This window comes from Carassius carassius, chromosome 41 (genome assembly GCF_963082965.1).
Source record: "Carassius carassius chromosome 41, fCarCar2.1, whole genome shotgun sequence".
Classification (NCBI taxonomy): Eukaryota; Metazoa; Chordata; class Actinopteri; order Cypriniformes; family Cyprinidae; genus Carassius; species Carassius carassius.
Window position 1 is genome coordinate 22,036,913 of NC_081795.1, and position 24,086 is coordinate 22,060,998.

The 24,086-nt window shown below is 40.5% G+C and overlaps 1 protein-coding gene across 2 annotated transcripts in view; it reads left to right on the forward strand.

The window, feature by feature from the left end:
* Nucleotides 1–24,086, forward strand: part of amotl1 (angiomotin like 1) — a 193,138-nt gene that overhangs the window by 166,189 nt on the left and 2,863 nt on the right. For both annotated transcript variants that reach the window (XM_059533483.1, XM_059533484.1), the window contains 2 exons: nucleotides 20,788–20,904; nucleotides 22,955–23,139. In XM_059533483.1, coding sequence (XP_059389466.1) covers nucleotides 20,788–20,904; nucleotides 22,955–23,139 — 302 coding nt within the window. The remainder of the gene's footprint in view (nucleotides 1–20,787; nucleotides 20,905–22,954; nucleotides 23,140–24,086) is intronic.

Genomic DNA, 24,086 nt, shown 5'->3' on the forward strand with positions numbered 1-24,086 from the left:
TGTTCAAGATTCTCTGAATCTTTGGATCATATTATGCACTGTAGATGATGATAACTTCAAACTCTTTGCAATTATTAAATTGTAAATTTACATTACATTAAATTAAAAAAAAATTAATTTAATGTAAATTATTACATTCCTTTTTTACTCACAATTTTTGTATAGTGTCCCAACTTTTTTGGAATTGGCTTTGTATAATTATATTAAGTATAATTAAAGTATGCATTCATATGTGTTAAGGGCTAGATTATTGATGGAGAAAACAGCTGTGGTGTGATGATCGGTGAACAGCAAAATTTATCTTGTAAGATACATTGTTACAGTTTTCATGTGTCAAACACAACTATGCAAAAAAATTTTTTTTTTTTTTTTGCATTTTTTTTTTGTGGCAAAAATGTTTGGCCATATGACAGAGATCTGATCGCCTATAAGTTGTATTTCTGTTTTGCATAAAACTGAAGAATATTTGGTACATCCTACTGTAAGGGAAACAGGTCAATTTAGCTCAAAGGGAATCATTTAAGATTTTAAAGGGAATTTGAACAGAATCACTGTTTCACGGCTGATCACTGAGACGCCCTGCGATTCACTGAACGAGCCGTTTAACATCGAATCTGCGCTGGATATTAATATCCAAACTATAGTGAAAACACTATCAATTAGCACAGTAACAAGATCGGCAGTTTAAGACATTAACTTGTAAACACAAAACACAAGATACTTCTCTTTTGAATATAAATAAGGCTTTATTAGATAAATCTAAGACATATAAACTAATCTAACACATAAACGCACGCACTCACACATTCACACAAGTTGCAGGAAGATCGAAAGTTAGGGAAAGATGAGTTTAAGAGAATGGAAATATGGAATCCCAAGTTTACAGCAATACGTTAAATTGCATAGACATGAACAGCCATCAATAACTTAATCAACCCTCGCATTGAGTTCCTCAATGAGGTTAAAATTATATTAGATACACCAGCACAAATGTCTGAAGGTACATTGCCTGTGTAAAGTTGTCGCTGATTGGCTGGAAGTTCAGTAGTCGTTGAAGTGACGTCTTGGGAAGCCCTGGTTGGCTGTTGGCTTAAGGTGCAGAGTTGTGTGTGCTGGTTGAAGTTGAACGTGCAGACAAGGTCAGACGGCGTTACAAAACTTAACTCAGAACATGAAACTCTCAAACGGAAAAGAAAAGAAATAAAGTTTGACGAGACTATGTGGTGTTTCTTCTCATCGTGTCTAAGTAGCAGCAGGCGTGCAGGCCTAAACACGCTGGAACCGCGCTCAAAGAACAGTGATGACAAACAGCATGGTTAAAAGCCAAAGCTAAGAAGCAAAGCTAAAAGCTGGCATGACTAATAGCAGAAGCTAAACGCTAGAGACTAAAAGCAGACATGACTAATAGCAGAAGCATAGCTAGAGACTAAAAGCAGACATGACTAATAGCAGAAGCATAGCTAGAGACTAAAAGCATACATGACTAGTAGCAGAAGCATAGCTAGAGACTAAAAGCAGGATTTTATGGTATCCTGAGTATTTAAACTGGCCTGTTGGCCACACCTCAAATGTTGTCTTGACCAATCAGATATTGTCTTGGCTCGGGGGTATCATAAATCATATGTTTATCTTACCAAGCATGTGGTCCGAATTATCCTGCTCTTGTAGGGTATAATTTTGGACATGACATCCTATAACACGAATATGATACATTTGACAAATATTTGATTGTCAGGGCTATTTTAAGCAAGCAGTTTCCATCACAAACATACCAAACATGATTATGAATCCTTAAGTTATCCCATAGTTATTAAAAGACATACACAATAAGTGATTATAACATGGTAGTCAAATGTGTGGGTTACATATAAATGAATATGGAGTTAAGCGATGGACTGATATTCATTTAGAAGTTATTTTGGAGTTCATTTTGGTCCATATACATGTAGAAAAGACAGTTTCTTTGCGATTCTCTTGGCAAAGATTTCTGTGGAGACCAGAGGTTCAAAGCCCCTTCCCCCTTAGGAATTTCAGTCTGTGTCTGCTAGGTGGGGGGGAAGTCAATGGAAGGGTTTAACTCTCATGGGTTTACATGTGATGTCCAGCGTTGCATTTCAATTACGAACAACAAATTTGACAAATCTCTTCTCCGAATTGAAATTGTCAATAATTGTTCTAGTGGTGTTAATGTTGAAAGCTGTTCTGTGAAAGAGTTGGTTGGTTGGTTATCTTGCTTGGGACTTGTGGCACAGAATGTTTTATGACTTCCTGTTGCCTTACTGAGGAATTCAGCTTTCAGCCACAGCCCTGATCGACTTTAATTTGTCTGGTTCGAGTCATTTCTGCTACACTACACTGTATTCTAAAAATTATCTGATATTAACTTTTGCATAGATTTTATTGAAAAGAGCTCAAGCTCATGTAACCAGAAGTTTTAAGATATATGAATATGTTAAGAGGTACCATCCTAGCAGTTTTTGCATGCATGAACGCCATGTAGAGTGACCATATTTTAGTTTACCAAAAAGAGGATAGTGGGCGTGGGCGGGTCGGGTGGCCTTGGGAGTCCAAAACTGAAAATGTAATTTCCATAACTAAAATACATATTTTACAGTCACTGTTATGCATATTGATCATAAACACAGCTAAAAAGCTTCCTACCAGTGGCCGTCCATCACAAAACTTAACATCTAGCACAGTTTAATCATAGGCAGAATGCAAAATGTTTAAGTACAGGCATTTAAATCAAATGTAATTAAGCAACATTTCAAACCTTTAACCCACAGGGAAAATCAACCCATTAACAGTTTAAAAGTAGCCATAGGAAAAAAAAATGCGTAGGCCTACTTGGGAACTCTGCATTCAACACGAGCTGCAGGAGTAAGATTTGACTGTTCACGGGTTGAGGAGAGAGAGATGACTGATTCAAAAGAGATTTAAATACTCTCCGTATTGATGGCAGCTCCCTGATGTGCAAAAATTATGCAATATATGAATGTTTGCAGGAAGCGGGCGGGGTTGGACACAAAAATCTTAGTGGTCAGAAATTCAGTGGGAGCAGGATTAAGAAATCAGTCCCTCGCAGCGCTCTAGTACAAAAATGCACTGGCGACTGTAAAAAGCAAAAGCTGAATTCCCAACATTTTGGGCGATTCAGAAATCCCGGCCAGAAGCATTTTTATTTTTTTTGGTTCAAAAAAGAGGAAATATCTAGGATAAAGAGTAAATATGGTCACTATACCGTTATGGCAACGTACAACACAAATTACCTCACGTGCAAAACACTTAACCTAACGCTTCATTGCGCGTAACTAATTTAAATCAAGCAAGCTTCTATGCATAGGACACAAATTGTTGGCCAAATGGTTAGAGAGTTTGACTCCTAAGCCTAAGGTTGTGGCAGCAAAAATGACTGCCCACAGCTCTGGGTGTGTGTTCACTTCGTGTGTGTGTGTGTGTGTGTGTGTGTGTTTGTGTGTTCAGTGAGTTGTGTGTTCACTTTGGATGGGTTAAATGCAGAGCATAAATTCTGAGTATGGGTCACCACACTTGGCTGTATGTCACGTCACATTGTCACTTCCCCTCCTGCCTGGATCTTTGGCCCACATCACTCACTGCAGAGCAAGCATGTTATTGATAAAGCTGCTGTGAAAACTTGGGCAAAGAGGACAAGGAAGAAGTTGGGGTGAAGCGATGTTTATATAGGTTAAGCAAAAATACTTAGTCATGTTGTCTAGAGCACATTGTGTTTGGATGTTTACACTCTCAAAACCGGAGACAAACTGAGACGTCCGTGTACATACCATCCTCCAGACCTGTCCAATGTGCCAACAGTCCTGTGCCGGTTTCCCTGTGGCTTTCCACCAAAAAGATTTAGAAGAAGACATGGAAAACGAGACAGGCTTTCTGTCAAACTCAAAGACAAACTGTTGCTGGAGTCTAGAACCAACCTAGCACATCATGGTTTTAATGACATGTGGGAATATCATCTTTAAATTTACTGGCACTCTCTGGAACCAGCATATAATCGAAATCTTCGTAAATCATCCCATACATCGGATGCCATATCTCCCTAAAGGTGTCAGTAGGTGACTCTATATTGGTCAAAATGGCACTGGTTAATACTAGATCACTCTGCAATAAAACTTATATCCTGAGGTATTTCTACACTTCTAAGTTATTGGATATTGTTTTATTTGTGACTGAGACGTGGCTATCAACCAGTGATGTAAGCCCTTTTGCTGACCTCGTTCCCTCGGACTGTAAGTTTTTTAATTCCCCCGATCTACAGGCAGGAGTGGATTTCGAGCATCGTTTTTTAAAAACAACTTTAATTGCCATTATGTGGAGACCGAACATTTCTATAGTTTTGAACTGCACGCTTTTATATTAGTCAGCAGAGCCTGTGTAGTGTGAGGTGGTATATTGGCCACCCAAATATAATAAAGTTTTTATTCAGGAATTTTCTGAATTCATAGGGGTTGTAATTGTGGGGGATTTTAATATCCATGTCTGCTGTCCAGCGGACCCCCTAGTTAAAGACTTTTTTGAATCTCATTGAATCTTTTAATCTTGTGCAGTCTGTAAAGGGTCCCACACATGAACATGGACATAAATTGGATAAAATTTTATTTCATGGCATTTCTTTGTGTTATGTAGATGTTTGTGATGCAACTTTCTCTGACTATAAACCAATAATTTTTGGGGCATCTTTTCCATGTCAGAATATTAAATCACGCTCTAGTGCACGTCTGTACCGAATGCTAAATTCTAGCATTATTAAAGATTTTTCTGTGGAATTTGTAAACAATCAAAATGTTACTGCCTTTGAAAACTCTTAATCATATTTGAGTCTCTGTTTTGTTCTTTTAATTCGGTATGTACAACTATTTTAGATGCTGTTGCACCCTTGAAGGTGAGGCATGTAAAACCTAAGGCAGAACCCTGGTTTGATGATAATACACAAGCACTTCGAAAATCTGCAGAAGAGCAAAGCGTAAATGGCAGGAGGACAGGCTCCAAGTCACCTTTATTTATATAGCGCTTTAAACAAAATACATTGCATCAAAGCAACTGAACAACATTCATTAGGAAAACAGTGTCAATAATGAAAAAATGATAGTTAAAGGCAGTTCATCATTGAATTCAGTTATGTCATCTCTGTTCAATTAAATAGTGTTTTTGCATTTATTTGCAATCAAGTCAACGATATCGCTGTAGATGAAGTTTCCCCAACTAAGCAAGCCAGAGGCGACAGCGGCAAGGAACCGAAACTCCATCGGTGACAGAATGGAGAAAAAATCCTTGGGAGAAACCAGGCTCAGTTGGGGGGCCAGTTCTCCTCTGACCAGATGAAACCAGTAGTTCAATTCCAGACTGCAGCAAAGTCAGATTGTGCAGAAGAATCATCTGTTTCCTGTGGTCTTGTCCTGGTGCTCCTTTGAGACAAGGTCTTTACAGGCGATCTGTATCTGGGGCTCTAGTTGTCCTGGTCTCCACGGTCTTTAAGGGATGTAGAGGTCCTTTCTAGGTGCTGATCCAGCATCTGGTCTGGATACGTACTGGATCCGGGTGACTGCAGTGACCCTCTGATCTGGACACAGACTGGATCTGGTGGCCACGGTGACCTCGGAATAAGAGAGAAACAGACTAATATTAGCATAGATGCCATTCTTCTAATGATGTAGCAAGTACATAGGGTGTTATGGGAAGTGTTTCCGGTTCCGGTTTACCTAATTAATGCAGCCTAAAAATCCTTTAACGGATTTGGATAATAAAAGCATATTAGTATGTTATGTGTATGCCAGGTTAAAGAGATGGGTCTTTAATCTAGATTTAAACTGCAAGAGTGTGTCTGCCTCCCGAACAATGTTAGGTAGGTTATTCCAGAGTTTAGGCGCCAAATAGGAAAAGGATCTGCCGCCCGCAGTTGATTTTGATATTCTAGGTATTATCAAATTGCCTGAGTTTTGAGAACATAGCGGACATAGAGGATTATAATGTAAAAGGAGCTCATTCAAATACTGAGGTGCTAAACCATTCAGGGCTTTATAGGTAATAAGCAATATTTTAAAATCTATACGATGCTTGATAGGGAGCCAGTGCAGTGTTGACAGGACCGGGCTAATATGGTCATACTTCCTGGTTCTAGTAAGAACTCTTGCCGCTGCATTTTGGACTAGCTGTAGTTTGTTTACTAAGCGTGCAGAACAACCACCCAATAAAGCATTACAATAATCTAACCTTGAGGTCATAAAAGCATGGATTAGTCTTTCTGCATTTGACATTGAGAGCATAGGCCGTAATTTAGATATATTTTTGAGATGGAAAAATGCAGTTTTACAAATGCTAGAAACGTGGCTTTCTAAGGAAAGATTGCGATCAAATAGCACACCTAGGTTCCTAACTGATGATGAAGAATTGACAGAGCAACCATCAAGTCTTAGACAGTGTTCTAGGTTATTAAAAGCGGAGTTTTTTTAGGTCCTATAATTAACACCTCTGTTTTTTCAGAATTTAGCAGTAAGAAATTACTCGTCATCCAGTTTTTTATATCGACTATGCAATCCATTAGCTTTTCAAATTGGTGTGTTTCACCGGGCTGCGAAGAAATATAGAGTTGAGTATCATCAGCATAACAGTGAAAGCTAACACCATGTTTCCTGATGATATCTCCCAAGGGTAACATATAAAGCGTGAAGAGTAGCGGCCCTAGTACTGAGCCTTGAGGTACTCCATACTGCACTTTTGATCGATAGGATACATCTTCATTCACTGCTACGAACTGATGGCGGTCATATAAGTACGATTTAAACCATGCTAATGCACTTCCATTAATGCCAACAAAGTGTTCAAGTCTTTGCAAAAGAATGTTGTGGTCAATTGTGTCAAACGCAGCACTAAGATCCAATAAAACTAATAGAGAGATACACCCACAATCAGATGATAAGAGCAGATCATTTGTAACTCTAAGGAGAGCAATCTCAGAACTATGATACGGTCTAAATCCTGACTGGAAATCCTCACATATACCATTTTTCTCTAAGAAGGAATATAATTGTGAGGATACCACCTTTTCTAGTATCTTGGACAGAAAAGGGAGATTCGAGATTGGTCTATAATTAACTAGTTCTTTGGGGTCAAGCTGTGGTTTTTTGACAGCTTGTATCATATGAAATGTATCGTATGAAGTATCAAGTATAAAGTATCATATGAAATGTTTAGAGAGTCCTTGCATACATATCAAAGTGCATTTAAAGCAGCGAAGGCAAGTATTTTCCTGACATTATTGAGAGAAACTGTCACAGACCTAGAGTATTATTTAATACTATTAACTATCTTATTAATTCACCTAATGTGATTGTGCCTGATATTTCTTGTGAAATTTTAAGGCATTTTTAATACTAGATCTCATATTCTTCCTGCTGTTATTAATCCATCTGTACATCTGTGTTTTCCTATGCTGTTTGATCATTTTGAGGTTCTTCATCTCTCTGGCTTTGCGAAAATAGTAGAACAGTTAAAGCCATCAGACTCCCCAACTGATAATGTTCCATCAAATCTAATCAAACAGGCTTTTGATAGTTGGGCCTAGTGTTTTATCTATTATAAATAGTTGCCTTGTATCAGGGGTTGTTTAAATATATGTTTATCCATTGCCTTGGGTCAATCTAATAATCTTCGGCTCCTCTTACATGTGGGATTCCCCAAGGATCCATTTTGGTCCCATTTTGTTTTCATTATATATGGTTCCAATTGGGCATATAAAAAAAACCATGGCATACGCTGATGACACACAAATATAAATGCAATTAAATTAGGTGAGTAGCTCACTAGGGCCTCTTCTTCATGTTTGAATGACCTGAAAACTTGGCTGGATGAGGATTTTTTGCATATGAATAAATCTAAAACAGAGATTAATTTGTTTCCACCCCCAAGTATGTCTCGGTTACGTATGGTGACCCTCGTTCCCTGAAGGAGGGAACGGAGACGCCACGTCGGTGACCAATGCAAAATGGGATATCGCTTCGATAGACCAATCTACTTTGAATGTAAACTAAATGAGCCAATCCACATTGGCATGCAATTATTGCATCCAGCTGCCGCTGATAACAGTGTGAGTATAAGAAAGCAGCAGGTGCAATGCATACCAGGTATTCGCTGAGGAGCCGAGCGACCGACGCAAAATGGGATCTACTAAAGCGCCATAAGTGCTGCCCCTTCCAATGCCATGTGTGAGCCACCTGCGCCCCTATTAGGTGTAGGCGGGGACTCGGAACAAGAAGTTCCACTCACCATTGTCAAAGCACTACCTCACTGGGTGAGATTGGATAACACTGGGAAAACGTACCCGTTCCGCTTGGAACAGGGATGCTGCGGAAGCCCCATCCTTCCCGCAGGAGGTCTCGGGGGGCAAATACACATATAGCATCCATTTAGGAGTACATGGAGAAATTTGAGGTAATAAAAACCCTCTTGGGAAGGTAGAAGTCTGCCGGGGAAACACAGGCTCTTAGGCTATACCATGGACTATACACATACGAGAACCACTTAGGTCTCAATATGGAACCCAGCCTTCCATGGTTCTCAAGGATTCATTATGAAGGCCTGGCGCCGGACGTTCTGCTGCATCCAGCTGCCTAGGTTGATGGAGGATCTCAACAGGGTCTACAGTACGAACACTCTGGATCAGTTTAATCAAGCCGACACTAACCAGGGCCTCTCAGTGCCACTACCCGTTTGAGGTGAGAACACAGGAGGATACCGGCTCTACATGAAGGCTATAGAACCTAGCGAACGTGTTAGGGGCCGCCCAGCCCGCAGCTCTACAAATATCTGTCAGCGAGGTGCCACGAGCCAGCGCCCAGGAGGATGCAACACTTCTAGTTGAGTGAGCTCACAACCTGATTGGGCAGGGCACACCCTGAGCCTTATAAGCCAGGGCTATGGCATCCACAATCCAGTGGGCCATCCTCTGCTTAGAGACGACACTCCCCTTCTGCCGGCCTCTGTAACAGACAAAGAGCTGCTCTGAGGTCCTGAAGCTTTGTTTCCGGTCTACGTAGCACCTCAATAATCGGACAAGACAGAGCAAAGCCAGGGCTGGGTCTGTCTCCTCCAGGGGCAACGCTTGCAGGTTCACCACTTGGTTTTTGAAGGGTGTAGTGGGAACCTTGGGCATGTAGCCAGGCCGCGGCCTCAGAATTACCTGGGAGTCAACCGGCCTAAACTCTAGGCACGAATCATCGGACGAAAATGCATGCAGGTCCCCTAGCCTCTTGATGGAGGCCAGTGCAAGCAGGAGCAGAGTTTTCAATGAAAGAAACTTTAGCTCAACTGAATGCAAAGGCTCGAATGGGCCCTGCTGTAGTGATTTAAGCAGTAGAGTCAGGTCCCAAGAGGGTATAGAGGGGGGCCGGGAAGGATTTAACCTCCTGGCCCCTCTAAGGAACCTGACGATGAGGTCATGCTTACTCAAGACTTCCCATTCATGGGTCATGGTATGCAGCAATAGCGGCAACATGTACTTTGAGGGTGGAGGGAGACAGCCTTCGCCCCAGCCCTTGCTGCAGAAAGGAAAGCACGACCGCAATCGGGCATCTTCAGGGGTTTTTGGTGAGAAGAACACCACTCGACGAACAGGTTCCACTTCAAGGCGTAAGCGTGTCTCGTAGATGGTGCTCTTGCCGAAGTGATGGTGTTCACTACCTCTTGGGGTAGGTCACCTAGAACCTCCGTCCAGGGACCAGACATGGAGTGTCCAAAGGTCTGGATGTGGGTGCCAAATGGTGCCCTATCTCTGAGTCAGTAGATCCTTCCTCAGAGGAATTGGCCAAGGATGGGCTGTCGCGAGGAACACTAGTTCGGGGAACCAGGTCCGAGTGGGCCAATATGGCGCCACTAGCAAGACTTGCTCCTCGTCCTCCCGGACTTTGCACAGTGTCTGTGCGACAAGGCTGACTGGAAGAAACGCATACTTGCGTAGGCCCCACGGCCAGCTGTGTGCCAGTGCGTCCATGCCAAGAGTTCCTTTGGTCAGGGGGTAGAACAACTGGCAGTGAGAGAAGCAAACTCTGGAGAAGCAAACAGGTCTACCTGAGCGGCTCTGAATCGTCACCAAATCAGCTGGACCGTCAGGGGATGGAGCCACCATTCTCCAGGGAGTATTGCTTGAGACAGCTTGTCGGCTGTATGGTTGAGCAGGCCTGGAATGTGAATGGCACGAAGTGACCTCAGAACCTTCCAACTCCAAAGGAGGTGGCAAGCGAGTTGTGACATACGACGGGAGTGCAGACCACCTTGTCGGTTGATGTACGCAACGGTCGCCATGTTGTCCATTTGGACCAGCACATGCTTGCCTCGTTAGAGACCTTTGAGACGGTTCAAGGCAAGCTGCACCCCCCAGCCAGTGGTGGATGCATCTGCGTAAATCACAGCAAAAAGTTTCAGTGGGACCTCTGTCCTGCCCTTGAACGCTTTCAAGCAGGATAGCACCGACCACGCACGTTCCTCTGTGAGGCCTGCTGTCCGTTCAACCGAATCCAACTCCATACAGAGGAAAGAGTTTGCTCTTTTCCCAGTTGACCCGAAGGCCCAACAGGCTCAGGTGTCGGAGCACCAAATCCCTGTGCTCGCACAACTGATCCCGAGATTGTACTAGTATCAGCCAATCATCTAGATAGTTGAGAATACGAACACCCTGCTCTCTGAGGGGAACAAGAGCTACCTCCATGAATTTCTTGAAGACACGGGGAGACAGGGACAGCCCGAAGGGTAGGACCTTGTACTGATATGCCCGTCCTTCGAACGCAAACCGCAGAAAAGATCTGTGGCACGGAAGGATGGATACATGAAAGTACGCATCCTTCTCCCTCCAATGCTGAGATCGACATCCGGTCGGGGGGAGGCCCACTGGATACCATTGGTATGCTCCTTGAAGAGGGCCCAGCATGTTCCGTGGGTGGCTCCACTGGATCGGAGGTGCAAGAGGAGTGGTGGTCCACAGAGGGTTGGTTCCCCTCGGGGTTTGCCACCACTGTGACCCTCAAACCACCCACGTTACTGCCGGAAGTGGTTCTCGTCTGTCAGCCACCAGATGGAGCCTCAGATCGCAGCAGCGGCAACGGGACTCCACCCCCCTGAAGGTAGCGGAGCCTGGTTCGCAGCTCCAAGATGGTCATCTTCCCGCAATGAGAACATGACGCATCCACGAAAGCCACCTCAGCGTGCTTGACGCCCAGACACGTTAGGCAACGATCGTGAACATCACCCGGTGCCAGGTAACGACCGCATTCAGAAACGCATGGGTGAAACAGCATCCTTATAAGGACGATCCGTCATCTTTATAAAGAAGTACCCGTGAAGCTCTACCCGTGAGGAAATTTGCTCTTAGGAAATGCTCTTTTAGTGCTGAGGCACACAGAGGAGATGGCCACTTGCAACACGACAAGGGTTAGTGCAGCCTGAAGTGTGAAACCCACTCGACACTGGAACGACCGCCGCTGAAACAACGTCTCGCCAACACAGGAAGCTTCCCAGAGCATGCTGAACTCGCAGTTCACCGTAGACACAGTTGAGGTAAGCAGAACGATACTGTCACTCGGCTTCGAAGAGAAAGGCTGGTATGCATTACACCTGCTGCCTTCTTATACTCATGCTGTGATCAGCGGCAGCTGGATGCAATAATTGCATGCCAATGTTGCACAGTGTTTTCTCTACTTCCTGTTGGCCTTCTCTAGCTAATCGTAGCTCGTTGTAGCTGTTTTAATTTTTTTCTCTAGAATCTTTATCTTACTATCACTCTCTGTTTTTTAAAGTGATAAAATATAACTTAATTCACACCATATTTCTGATATTATCGATCAATCTTATCAGATTAATTTTGATCATTCACTTTTATTTTATATCCGTTATATACCTGCAAAGCATTAGCACTCGTTAGCTTGTCATTAGCGTTTTCATTCGAACCTATCGCTGTTTTCTTTTCTCATCTCCTCTCTGTCTCTCTCCAGTTTTTCACAAGTTCATCAAACAACCGCAGTAAGAATATTTAATCAAGCACGGTGAGTAATGGCTTCTCCTGCTAATGTTATTTGCACCTCTTGCCACATGTACAGTTTTATCTATCTCTGTCGCAGATGAGGGATTCACATGTGATAAATGCAGGGAAATAGTTAGGCTGACAATGAAGATTTCAGAATTAGAGACACGCATCCAAACTTTAATTGAGGACAGTAAGAATGTTAGGGCTCTAGATACGGCTTTGGATGCGTCTAGCTCAGGGATTCCTGTACATTGTTCGGTTCCGGCAACAGAGCCCCTGCAGCAGGGCAACTGGGTGACAGTGAAGCAGCTTAGTCATGGGTCAAAACACCACTCTTTTGTTCCGATCAAAACATTAAACAGGTTCTCCCCACTCAGTGATGCACCCACTGAGAAATCTGATGAAAGTACCCTAGTTATTGGTGATTCTATTGTACAGAACGTGAATATAGAGAAACCAGCCACCATAGTCAAATGTTTAACGGGAGCCAGAGTGCCTGACATCTTGGCAAATTTATAAGTGCTGGCTAATGCTAAACATAAATACAGTAAGATTGTTATTCATGCCGGCGCTAATGATGTTCGACTTCGCCAGTCGGAGATCACTAAAAATAACATTAAAGAGGTGTGTGAACTTGCAAGCATGATGTCAGACACTGTAATATGCTCTGTTCCCCTCCCTGCTTACCGTGGTGATGAGATGCATAGCAGATTGTCATCACTCAATGGCTGGATGTCTAAGTGGTGCCCACAGAATAACATAGGTTTCATAGACAATTGGACGAGCTTTTGGGGCAGACCTGACCTGTTGAAAAGAGATGGTCTTCATCCCTCCTGGGGTGGTGCCGCTATTCTCTCTAGAAATATGGCAAATAGTCTTAGTGTTTATACTTGACTAACTGGGGCCCAGGTCAGGAAGCAGACAGACTGGCTAAACCGACCATCTGCTAGCTGCCTCACGTCACAGAGGTCAGCTAATTCTCAGCACATAGAGACTCTTTCACCTAGATATCACACTATAGAGACTGTGTCTGTTCCTTGAACTAGAAAATACAAAAAACGTCCAAACCAAGTTAAGATTAACAATTTAATTGAGGTTCAACAACTAAAAAACAGATGCAATATGGATAAACAAATTATAAAGCTTGGCTTATTGAATATCAGATCCCTTTCTACGAAAACACTTTTTGTAAATAATATGATCACTGATCATAATATAGATGTGCTCTGTTTGACAGAAACCTGGCTAAAACCTGATGATTACATTATTTTAAATGAGTCCACCCCCCAAGATTACTGTTATAAACATGAGCCGTGTCTAAAAGGCAAAGGGGTAGGTGTTGCTTCAATTTAAAACAACGTTTTCAGGATTTCTCAGAGGGCAGGCTTCAAGTATAACTCGTTTGAAGTAATGGTGCTTCATATAACATTATCCAGAGAAACAAATGTTAATCATAAATCCCCTGTTATGTTTGTACTGGTTACTGTATACAGGCCACCAGGGCACCATACAGACTTTATTAAAGAGTTTGGTGATTTTACATCCGAGTTAGTTCTGGCAGCAGATAAAGTTTTAATAGTTGGTGATTTTAATATCCATGTTGATAATGAAAAAGATGCATTGGGATCAGCATTTATAGACATTCTGAACTCTATTGGGGTTAGACAACATGTTTCAGGACCTACTCATTGTCGAAATCATACTCTAGATTTAATACTGTCACATGGAATTGATGTTGATAGTGTTAAAATTATGCAGCCAAGTGATGATATCTCAGATCATTATTTAGTTTTGTGCAAACTTCATATAGCCAAAATTGTAAATTCTTCTTCTTGTTACAAGTATGGAAGAACCATCACTTCTACCACAAAAGATTGCTTTTTAAGTTATTTTCCTGATGTATCCAAATTCCTTAGCATATCCAAAACCTCAGAACAACTTGATAATGTAACAGAAACTATGGACTCTCTCTTTTCTAGCACTTTAAATACAGTTTCTACTTTATGCTTAAGGAAAGTTAAGGAAAACAGTTTGACACCATGGTATAATGAGCATACTCGCACCCTAAAGAGAGCAGCCCGAAAAATGGAGCGCAGCTGGAGGAAAACTAAACTATAGGTATTTCGTATTGCTTGGCGGGAAAGTAACCTATCCTGCAGAAAAGCATTAAAACTGCTAGATCCGATTACTTTTCTTCTCTTTTAGAAGAAAACAAACATAACCCCAGGTATTTATTCAATACAGTGGCTAAATTAACGAAAAATAAAGCCTCAACAAGTGTTGACATTTCCCAACACCACAGCAGTAATTACTTTATGAACTACTTTACTTCTAAAATCGATACTATTAGAGATAAAATTGCAACCATTCAGCTGTCAGCTACAGTATCGCATCAGACAGTGCACTATAGACCCCTGAGGAACAGTTCCACTCATTCTCTACAATAGGAGAGGAAGAATTGTATAGACTTGTTAAATCATCTAAACCAAAAACATGTATGTTAGACACTATGCCATCTAAGCTCCTAAAAGAGGCGCTTCCAGAAGTCATAGATCCTCTTCTGACTATTATTAATTCCTCATTGTCATTAGGATATGTCCCCAAAACCTTCAAACTGGCTGTTATTAAGCCTCTCATCAAAAAACCACAACATGACCCCAAAGAACTAGTTAATTATAGACCAATCTCGAATCTCCCTTTTCTGTCCAAGATACTAGAAAAGGTGTTATCCTCACAATTATATTCCTTCTTAGAGAAAAATGGTATATGGTAGGATTTACTGAGACTGCTCTCCTTAGAGTTACAAATGATCTGCTCTTATCCTCTGATCGTGGGTGTATCTCTCTATTAGTTTTATTGGATCGTAGTGCTGCGTTTGACACAATTGACCACAACATTCTTTTGCATAGACTTGAACACTTTGTTGGCATTAATGGAAGTGCATTAGCATGGTTTAAATCATACTTATATAACCGCCATCAGTTCATAGCAGTGAATGAAGATATATCATATCGATCACAAGTGCAGTATGGAGTACCTCAAGGCTCAGTACTAGGGCCGCTACTCTTCACGCTTTATATGTTACCCTTGGGAGATATCATCAGGAAACATGGTGTTAGCTTTCACTGTTATGCTGATGATACTCAGCTCTATATTTCTTCGCGGCCCGGTGAAACACACCAATTTGAAAAACTAATGAAATGCATAGTCGATATAAAAAACTGGATGACGAGTAATTTATTACTGCTAAATTCTGAAAAAACAGAGGTGTTAATTATAGGACCTAAAAACTCTGCTTGTAATAACCTAGAACACTGTCTAAGACTTGATGGTTGCTCTGTCAATTCTTCGTCATCAGTTAGGAACCTAGGTGTTCTATTTGATCGCAATCTTTCCTTAGAAAGCCACGTTTCTAGCATTTGTAAAACTGCATTTTTCCATCTCAAAAATATATCTAAATTACGGCCTATGCTCTCAATGTCAAATGCAGAAATGTTAATCCATGCATTTATGACCTCAAGGTTAGATTATTGTAATGCTTTATTGGGTGGTTGTTCTGCACGCTTAGTACACAAACTACAGCTAGTCCAAAATGCAGCATTAAGAGTTCTTACTAGAACCAGGAAGTATGACCATATTAGCCCGGTCCTGTCAACACTGCACTGGCTCCCTATCAAACATCGTATAGATTTTAAAATATTGCTTATTACTTATAAAGACCTGAATGGTTTAGCACCTCATTATTTGAATGAGCTCCTTTTACATAATAATCCTCTACGTCCGCTACGTTCTCAAAACTCAGGCAATTTGATAATATCTAGAATATCAAAATCAACTGCGGGCGGAAGATCCTTTACCTATTTGGCGCCTAAACTCTGGAACAACCTACCTAACATTGTTCGGGAGGCAGACACACTCTTGCAGTTTAAATCTAGATTAAAGACCCATATCTTTAACCTGGCTTACACATAACATACTAATATGCTTTTAATATCCAAATCCGTTAAAGGATTTTTAGGCTGCATTAATTAGGTAAACCAGAACTGGGAACACTTCCCATAACACCCTATTTACTTGCTACATCATTAGAAGAATGGCATCTACGCTAATTTTTGTCTGTTTCTCTCTTATTCCGAGGTCACCGTGGCCACCAGATCCAGTCTGTATCCAGATCACAGGGTCACTGCAGTCACCCGGATCCAGTACGTATCCAGACCAGATGGTGGATCAGCACCTAGAAAGGACCTCTAATGCCCTGAAAGACAGCGGAGACCAGGACAACTAGAGCCCCAGATACAGATCCCCTGTAAAGACCTTGTCTTAGAGGACCACCAGGACAAGACCACAGGAAACAGATGATTGTTCTGCACAATCTGACTTTGCTGCAGCCTGGGATTGAACTACTGGTTTCGTCTGGTCAGAGGAGAACTGGCCCCCCAACTGAGCCTGGTTTCTCCCAAGGTTTTTTTCTCCATTCCGTCACCGATGGAGTTTCGGTTCCTTGCCGCTGTCGCCTCTGGCTTGCTTAGTTGGGGTCACTTCATCTACAGCGATATCGTTGACTTGATTGCAAATAAATGCACAGACACTATTTAACTGATGACATCACTGAATTCAATGATGAGCTGCCTTTAACTATCATTTTGCATTATTGACACACTGTTCTCCTAATGAATGTTGTTCAGTTGCTTTGACGCAATGTATTTTGTTTAAAGCGCTATATAATAAAGGTGACTTGACTTGACAATGTGCATTGGCTAGTTTAGTTTACACTCAAAGTAGATTGGTCTATCGAAGCGATATCCTATTTTGCGTCGGTCACCGACATAGCGTCAAGAGTGACCGACTGAAAGGGAACATAAGGTTCCACTAAATTTGATTTAGGCCCTTCATCTATTCATGGTAAACAAAAAAAAATAGTGGTACTTTTTGATGAATCACGAAATTTTACAAACAGATCAATGCTGTTGTCAAATCAGGCTTTTTTCAATTAAGAACACTGACAAAGGTCAAGCCATTTTTGTCATTTTATGATTTCAAGGGCGTGATGCATGCATTTGTGTCTTCATGTCTGGACTATTGCAATTCCCTGTATGGGGGGATTATTAGGTCCACTTTGTCTCGATTGCAAATTGTCCAGAATGCTGCTGCAAGATTGGAGACAGGCTCTCGGAAATGGGACTATATTACTATTCTTTCTTTTCTACATTGGCTGCCAGTCCGTTATAGGATTAATTGTAAGATTTTGTTGTTAGTTTTTAAATTTTTAAATGGCCTTGAACCACCATATCGTTCCGATTTATTACAACCGTACTCTGCATCCAGATCACTTAGGTCCGCTGACCAGAAACTTTTGACCATTCCCAGGGCAAAACGTAAATTATGGGACGATCGTGCTTTTTCAGTGATGGCTCTGAGACTCTGGAACAGTTTGCTGTTAAATATTAGAACAGCTTCCACACTGGGGTCTTTCAAATCTCTTTTGAAAATTCATCTTTTTTTTCCTGGCTTTTTTGTGCGTTTTTATTTAGTGATACTTTTTCATTTTATGTTGTGTGGTCAGATGTCTTCAATATTAATGTGTAATGTATGTTTGTTTTTTTTTTGTATGTTTTAAAAGATGTACAGCGCATTGATCAACTAACTAACTTAATGGTGCTTACAAATAGCTTGCCTTGCCTTGCCTTAAAGGGATAGTTCACCCAAATAGCAAAATTATTTCATTAATAACTTACCCTCATGTTGTTCCAAACCTGTAAGACCTCCGTTTATCTTTAGAACACAGTTTAAGATATTTTAGATTAAGTCCGATAGCTCTCAGTCCCTCCATTGAAGCTGTGTGAATGGTATACTGTCCATATCCAGAAAGGTAAGAAAAACATCATCAAAGTAGTTCATGTGACATCAGAGGGTCAGTTAGAAATTGTTGAAGCATTGAAAATACATTTTGGTCGAAAAATAGCAAAAACTATGACTTTATTCAGCATTGTTTTCTCTTCCGGGTCTGTTGTGAGAGAGTTCAAAACAAAACACTTTGTGATATTCGGTTCAGATTTGGTTTTCGCATCACCAGTACTTCTTTCGGACAGTTCGATTCAATAAACCGGTTGAAGAAAAGGGTTCACTGGTTCATTTGCGCTCGACGTAATGGCGTCATTGGCATTGATTGCCCTTGATTCAAGCCTTCGGTTTACCCGCGCTCATAACACTAGCACAGAATCAGTTCAGAATCAATCACCAAAAGAATCAGTTTGGTTCAGACGCTCTGTGTGTCGGTCTGGTTCACACTTAATCACACATGCGCAGTATCATCAGCTCCTCGGTTCTCGAAATGGACGTGTCGGACAGAAACGGTTCTTGACACGAGAACGAGTCAGTTATCTGGCTCGGCTCGGTGTTCATCTTCAGTTCTCTCTTCACAGCAGTTCAGTCAGTGTACTGTTTGAGTACATAAATTACTCCGGGATATTGGTTTGTTTGAACTCAGAGGGAGTGTCAGCCACATTAAAAAAGTTAACAGCTTAAGTCATCTGTGGATTAATGCGTATTGGAGACGCGAACCGTTTAAAACGATTCAGTTCGATTTGGCGAACTGGTTCAAAAAGATCCGGTTACATTGGATAATTCGTTCGCGAACCGGATATCACAAAGTGCTTTGTTTTAAACTCTCTCTAACAACAGACACAGAAGAGAATACAATGCTGAATAATGCTGAATAAAGTCAAAGTTTTTGCTATTTTTGGACCAAAATGTATTTTTGATGCTTCAAAAAATTCTAACTGACCCTCTGATGTCACATGGACTACTTTGATGATGTTTTTCTTACCTTTCTGGACATGGACAGTATACCGTTAACACAGCTTCAATGGGGGGACTGAGAGCTCTCGGACTAAATCTAAAATATCTTAAACTGTGTTCCAAAGATAAACGGAGGTCTTATTGGTTTGGAACAACATGAGGGTAAGTTATTAATGACATAATTTTGCTATTTGGGTGAACTATCCCTTTAAGTATGTCGGCCCACCAGGAAAATGCCTGGTATGCCTGATTAAAAATCCAGCCATGACCATGATAATGGTAACCCCACCAATAAAGAGTCAAAAAGAAAGGAGACACAAGGAGTCAGCAGTGTTTTGATTTGAGGGAGCAGGCAAACGTAAAGAGAACGTCTTGGCATGTGTCCATTGCAAGATAGAACTGGCATACCACAGCTAGGGCCCTATGATTTCTGCGATGCAGAAAACGCAGAGGGAATGGCGGAATCCAGTCATAAAAACGGAATTACGCAGAATGGCACGGAATTTGCCAAATTTTGAATGAATTAATCAAAAATAGGTCATTGTACTTACATCAAATCACGATATGATACTAATATCTGTAAATATTAAGCCGGAACAATCTATTTAAATATGAATCCTGCATGTTCTGCGTGTCTCTGTTAATGAATGGAGCAGAAGCGCGAGTTCCTTTATCACACGCGTGACGCTCCGGTGATTTCAGCGTCTGCTGTCTCACTAAATAAGGACGTGAACACATGAACAACATCTCCAGAACTGCTCTTCATGAGCATTTGACTGTTTGATTTGAGTAAAACTAGTGTCATATCACATTATAGACTGTATTATCACATACACAGAACTGTAAAGGTACGTCAACCCATCAAAATAAAAGTCCGGTTAAAGACTATTGTTCAGCAGAGTGTACATAGCCTACTACTAAAAAAAAATCTTTAATGTTTAATGTGCATCTCAGAAAATGCTTTATTTAAAACCCCAACTGAATGGCACTTAAATGCACTTAATTCATGGCAACTTTACTGTTATTGTTCACATTACAAGTACAGACAGAGAAACAATGGGTAATAATTAAATGTTTATTTTTGATGTATGCATTGCATTCTAATAAAAATATTTTTTTTGTAAAAAAGGAAACTTAGTTGTTCGTTTTAAGAGACCCAGGAGTCTTATTTTCTCTTGCATAATTAATTGCATAATTAATATTGCACTTTAATTACGCAAAAACGCATTTTATCCGATTACTCGATTAATCGATGGAATTTTTTGGTAGAATACTCGATTACTAAAATATTCGATAGCTACAGCCCTATGCTAAAAGTGCTTGACCATGTTGCAATTTTTGGATATTCCGGACTTTATTCAAAAGGAATTGCTAATTGTATTTGCATTTTCATTTAAGCGAATGCACAGTGTCTGCCAAATTTAAAATGGAAATGCAAAGTCCGTTTGCAATTGTGTTTCCCATATCTTACGAGCTATGAGCCTGTCATATTTAAATAGCAATATTAATTACCACATTTGCCTTTTGACTCTCTCTGCACTGTGCATGTAAACTGCAAAAACTCAAATTGAATCGCAATTCCTTTTGCATTTGAATTTCCAACGTCTACACGGAAACCTGTCAATCAAGTGACAGGGGTGGGGCCATTTTATTGGGCGTGTTTGCATTGGGAAGTGACGTCACTCACAGTCGACGGTAATAAAAGAGGCAATTGATATAATATTTAGTTTCATTTGTAATAACTGTATATATACACATTTCTCTGAACTAAGTAAACATTTCTGAAGTGAAGAAAAAAAAAAAAACTTGTGAGAAACAAGGCCTCAGTTGGGGGGTCAGTTTCCCTCTGGACAGATGAAAGCCACAATAAACACAGTCAGCTGAATTAGATCAGATGTTGTTTTATTCCCCACAAAGTGACAGATTTATTTTATACTTGTTTTCAGAGATACAACTATAATCCAGCATACCCGCAGTGGCAGTTACACTGACAGCTCACTGTGGCTCAATGAGGATGAGAACAGAATCCAGAGCAGTCGTCACTGTCAGGAAATGGAACAAAGGTGAATGCTAATAAACATATATGTAAGTAAGACACTGACAAAAGCTCATAAATAGTCATGGAGTGGGCGGCTCTATTGTGCCACCTTTTGACCATATTGTATGTGTGAGTGTGTGTGTGGGGGGGGGGGGGGGGGGGTTGTAGGTCTTGGGGGATTAGCTTTTCCTACAGTCACCAAACCAAACATATATTGTTCTCATCAAGCTGGACAATTTACATTTGTGACTTAGAAATTGTAAAAATCAAACCAAAAAAAAACTTAATAAAAAGAACCAAAGCATCTGTAAACTGGAAGACCTGACATCAATTTCAAGGCATTTTTTTTAATGATTTGAATTCAATATATTATTATTAAGGCTGCAAGAAGCGTTTAAGGGCCCACACACCTTGAGCCACCTCCACCCAGTGGCCTTAGGGAAACAGCCAATGGTGGGCAATATGTTTTAAAAGTGGTAAATATGGGAGGAATATGTCAAAGTCATTTATATGTGCAAAGCTTTTTACTGCCAGCTGGTGGTGCTATGACAATAACTAAATATTGGCATGCAGATGTCTTCAGGTCAGGACTGATACCAAACGTGAAGTTTGAGGCAGATTGTACACTGCATGTTTTAGTAATTTTAAAACATGAAATTTCCTGTTTCCAACAGGTGTCGCTTTAAATAATAACTGAATATTGGCATGTTTTCAGGCCAGGACTCTTACCAAACATGCAAAGTTTGGGGCAGATCGGACATTGCATGTTTACGTTAGTGTAAAACAAGTAATTTCCTGTTGCCAGCAGGTGGCACTATGATTTTAACTGAATATTGGCCTTTAGATGTGCTCAGGCCAGGACTCTAATCAAATGTGTGAAGCTTGGGGCAGATCAGACATTGTATTTGTATCTTTACCATGGCAAAACATTTAACTTTGTCAGGCCGCCACGGACACACCCATTAACGAAAACACAAGATCTTCGCAATTTAACATTGCAAAGGCCTTTAGATTAGACTGACTAAATATAAATGTTGATATAATGAAATCTCTTGAAGTTCATTACTACATCAAACATGCCACTTCCTGTTGACAGCAGGTGGAGCTATGGCTATGACTAAATTAAGACATGGGCATGTGATCAGGACAGGACACTTATCTAACATGTGAAGTTTGGGGCAGATCAAACATTGTATGCCTGAGGTATAACAACTTCAAGTTTCATTTGTTTGAAATTTTCCAGAAATTTGTTGGGCCGCCATGGACAGGTCCTTCAACGAATACTCAAGATATTCGCAAATTAACATCACAAAGGATTAGAATGACCAAATTTGGTGTTGATTTGATTAAATCTCTATGAGGAGTTTGTTAAAATATAATGCCTGAAAATGACACAAAATTTGCTGAGAAAATGTCAAATAAGTGACTTTGTGTTGAGTTCTGGATTTCCAATATACTTCTTTGAAGGTATGTCACATCTGTCTACCGAATTTCATATAAATGTAGCTCGCTGGGCACTCTATAGCAAACGTTCTGAAACCTACCGTATTTTTTGGACTATAAGTCGCATCAGTCCAAAAATACGTCATGAGGAAAAAAACATATATAAGTCGCACTGGACTTATTTAGAAATAAGACATTTATTTAGAACCAAGAACCAAGAGAAAACATTACCGTCTACAGCCGCGAGAGGGCGCTCTATGATTTCAGTATAGACTACAGGAGCACTTAGCAGCATTAGAGTGCCCTCTCGCGGCTGTAGACGGTAATGTTTTCTCTTGGTTCATTTCTCTCGGTTCATGTCAAATTAATTTTGATAAGTCGCACCTGACTATAAGTCGCAGGACCAGCCAAACTATGAAAAATAGTGTAAAAAGAGTGACTTATAGTAAATTTTCACTCCAGTCACCCTTGTACCCTTAAGTGTATAATTGTTAGTCTATAAATCAAATCAAAGCTACCAGCGAACACCATCCACAAAGGTTTAAAAAAGGTGTTATCTTATAGTTCTTGATAACTGTGTATCAGAGATGAAAAAAGAAATAAGAAACAAAGAATTGCTCTGCATGTCACAGGATGAAGGACTTGCATGCTCAGTTGCTGGAGAAAGATGCCATGATTAAAGTCCTACAACAGCGTTCCCGTCGAGATCCCACTCCTCTACGTCCTGCCCGCTCTGTGCCCTCCATTTCGATAGCAACTGGACTACACACACGTCACTCATCACAGACCAAACACAGAGACCAGCACAGCTGGAAAGGTAATACATATACAAATACATTCGTTCTGATTAAAGTACTATGCCTTATTTTTTACTATATTGTATCATATACACAGACACAAAAACACAGCAGGGTCAGACAAAGGGCTCATCTCTCTGAAAAGCAAAGAGTGTTGTGATTGGCCAGCTATCCAGATTGATTAGCCGAATGCTTCAAATACTTAAATATGAATAGTAATAGAGCACATTTATTTTAGTTTAAGGCACAGTATTGGATCCGCATTAAAATATATCTTCACATGATCTACATCCGAGACAGGTGGAGTTATAAACTGTAAACTGAAGTCTATTAGAAATTTTAATAAATGCTCGGAGCACAGAGGGGAAATTGTTGATGCTCCACTCCGCTCACATACTCTGCCGGACTCCGCCACACAAATGTTTTTGACTGTCCTCCTACAGGATTTAACAGAGTAACAGCTCTCTAACAGTTACAAAAGACACTATTACAGTCTGTCTCAGGCAATTCCAGTTGCTTTTTTAATCAATAAAATTAACATTTAAATAATCCTTTGACTATGTTCTGTGGCAAAAATTTTTTGGGCCTGATGCCAAACTTACTTGCCGACTCATGCAGTTGGCTATCAGTCATCAGCATGATTATAATGAGAGAACTTGAGCTTAAATAGAGGACATTTTATTAATCCATCCCTTATTTTCAATTTCAATGATTAAGCTAAATGGTGCCAAGTTTAATTTATCCGTTTTTTGTTTAAGTTATACATAAATAATGGGAGCAAATTATACAGTGCCTTACATTGTACAAAAATAAAGGAAACAATTTATAAAATACACAACAATTTCTTACTTAGTGAAGAGATATATTTTCTGATATCTGCTTGAATTTGTCCTAAATGAGAAATGCACATTACTTCATTAGTACTAACTTTGCATTAGTGAATATAAAAAAATTGTATCTAGACATT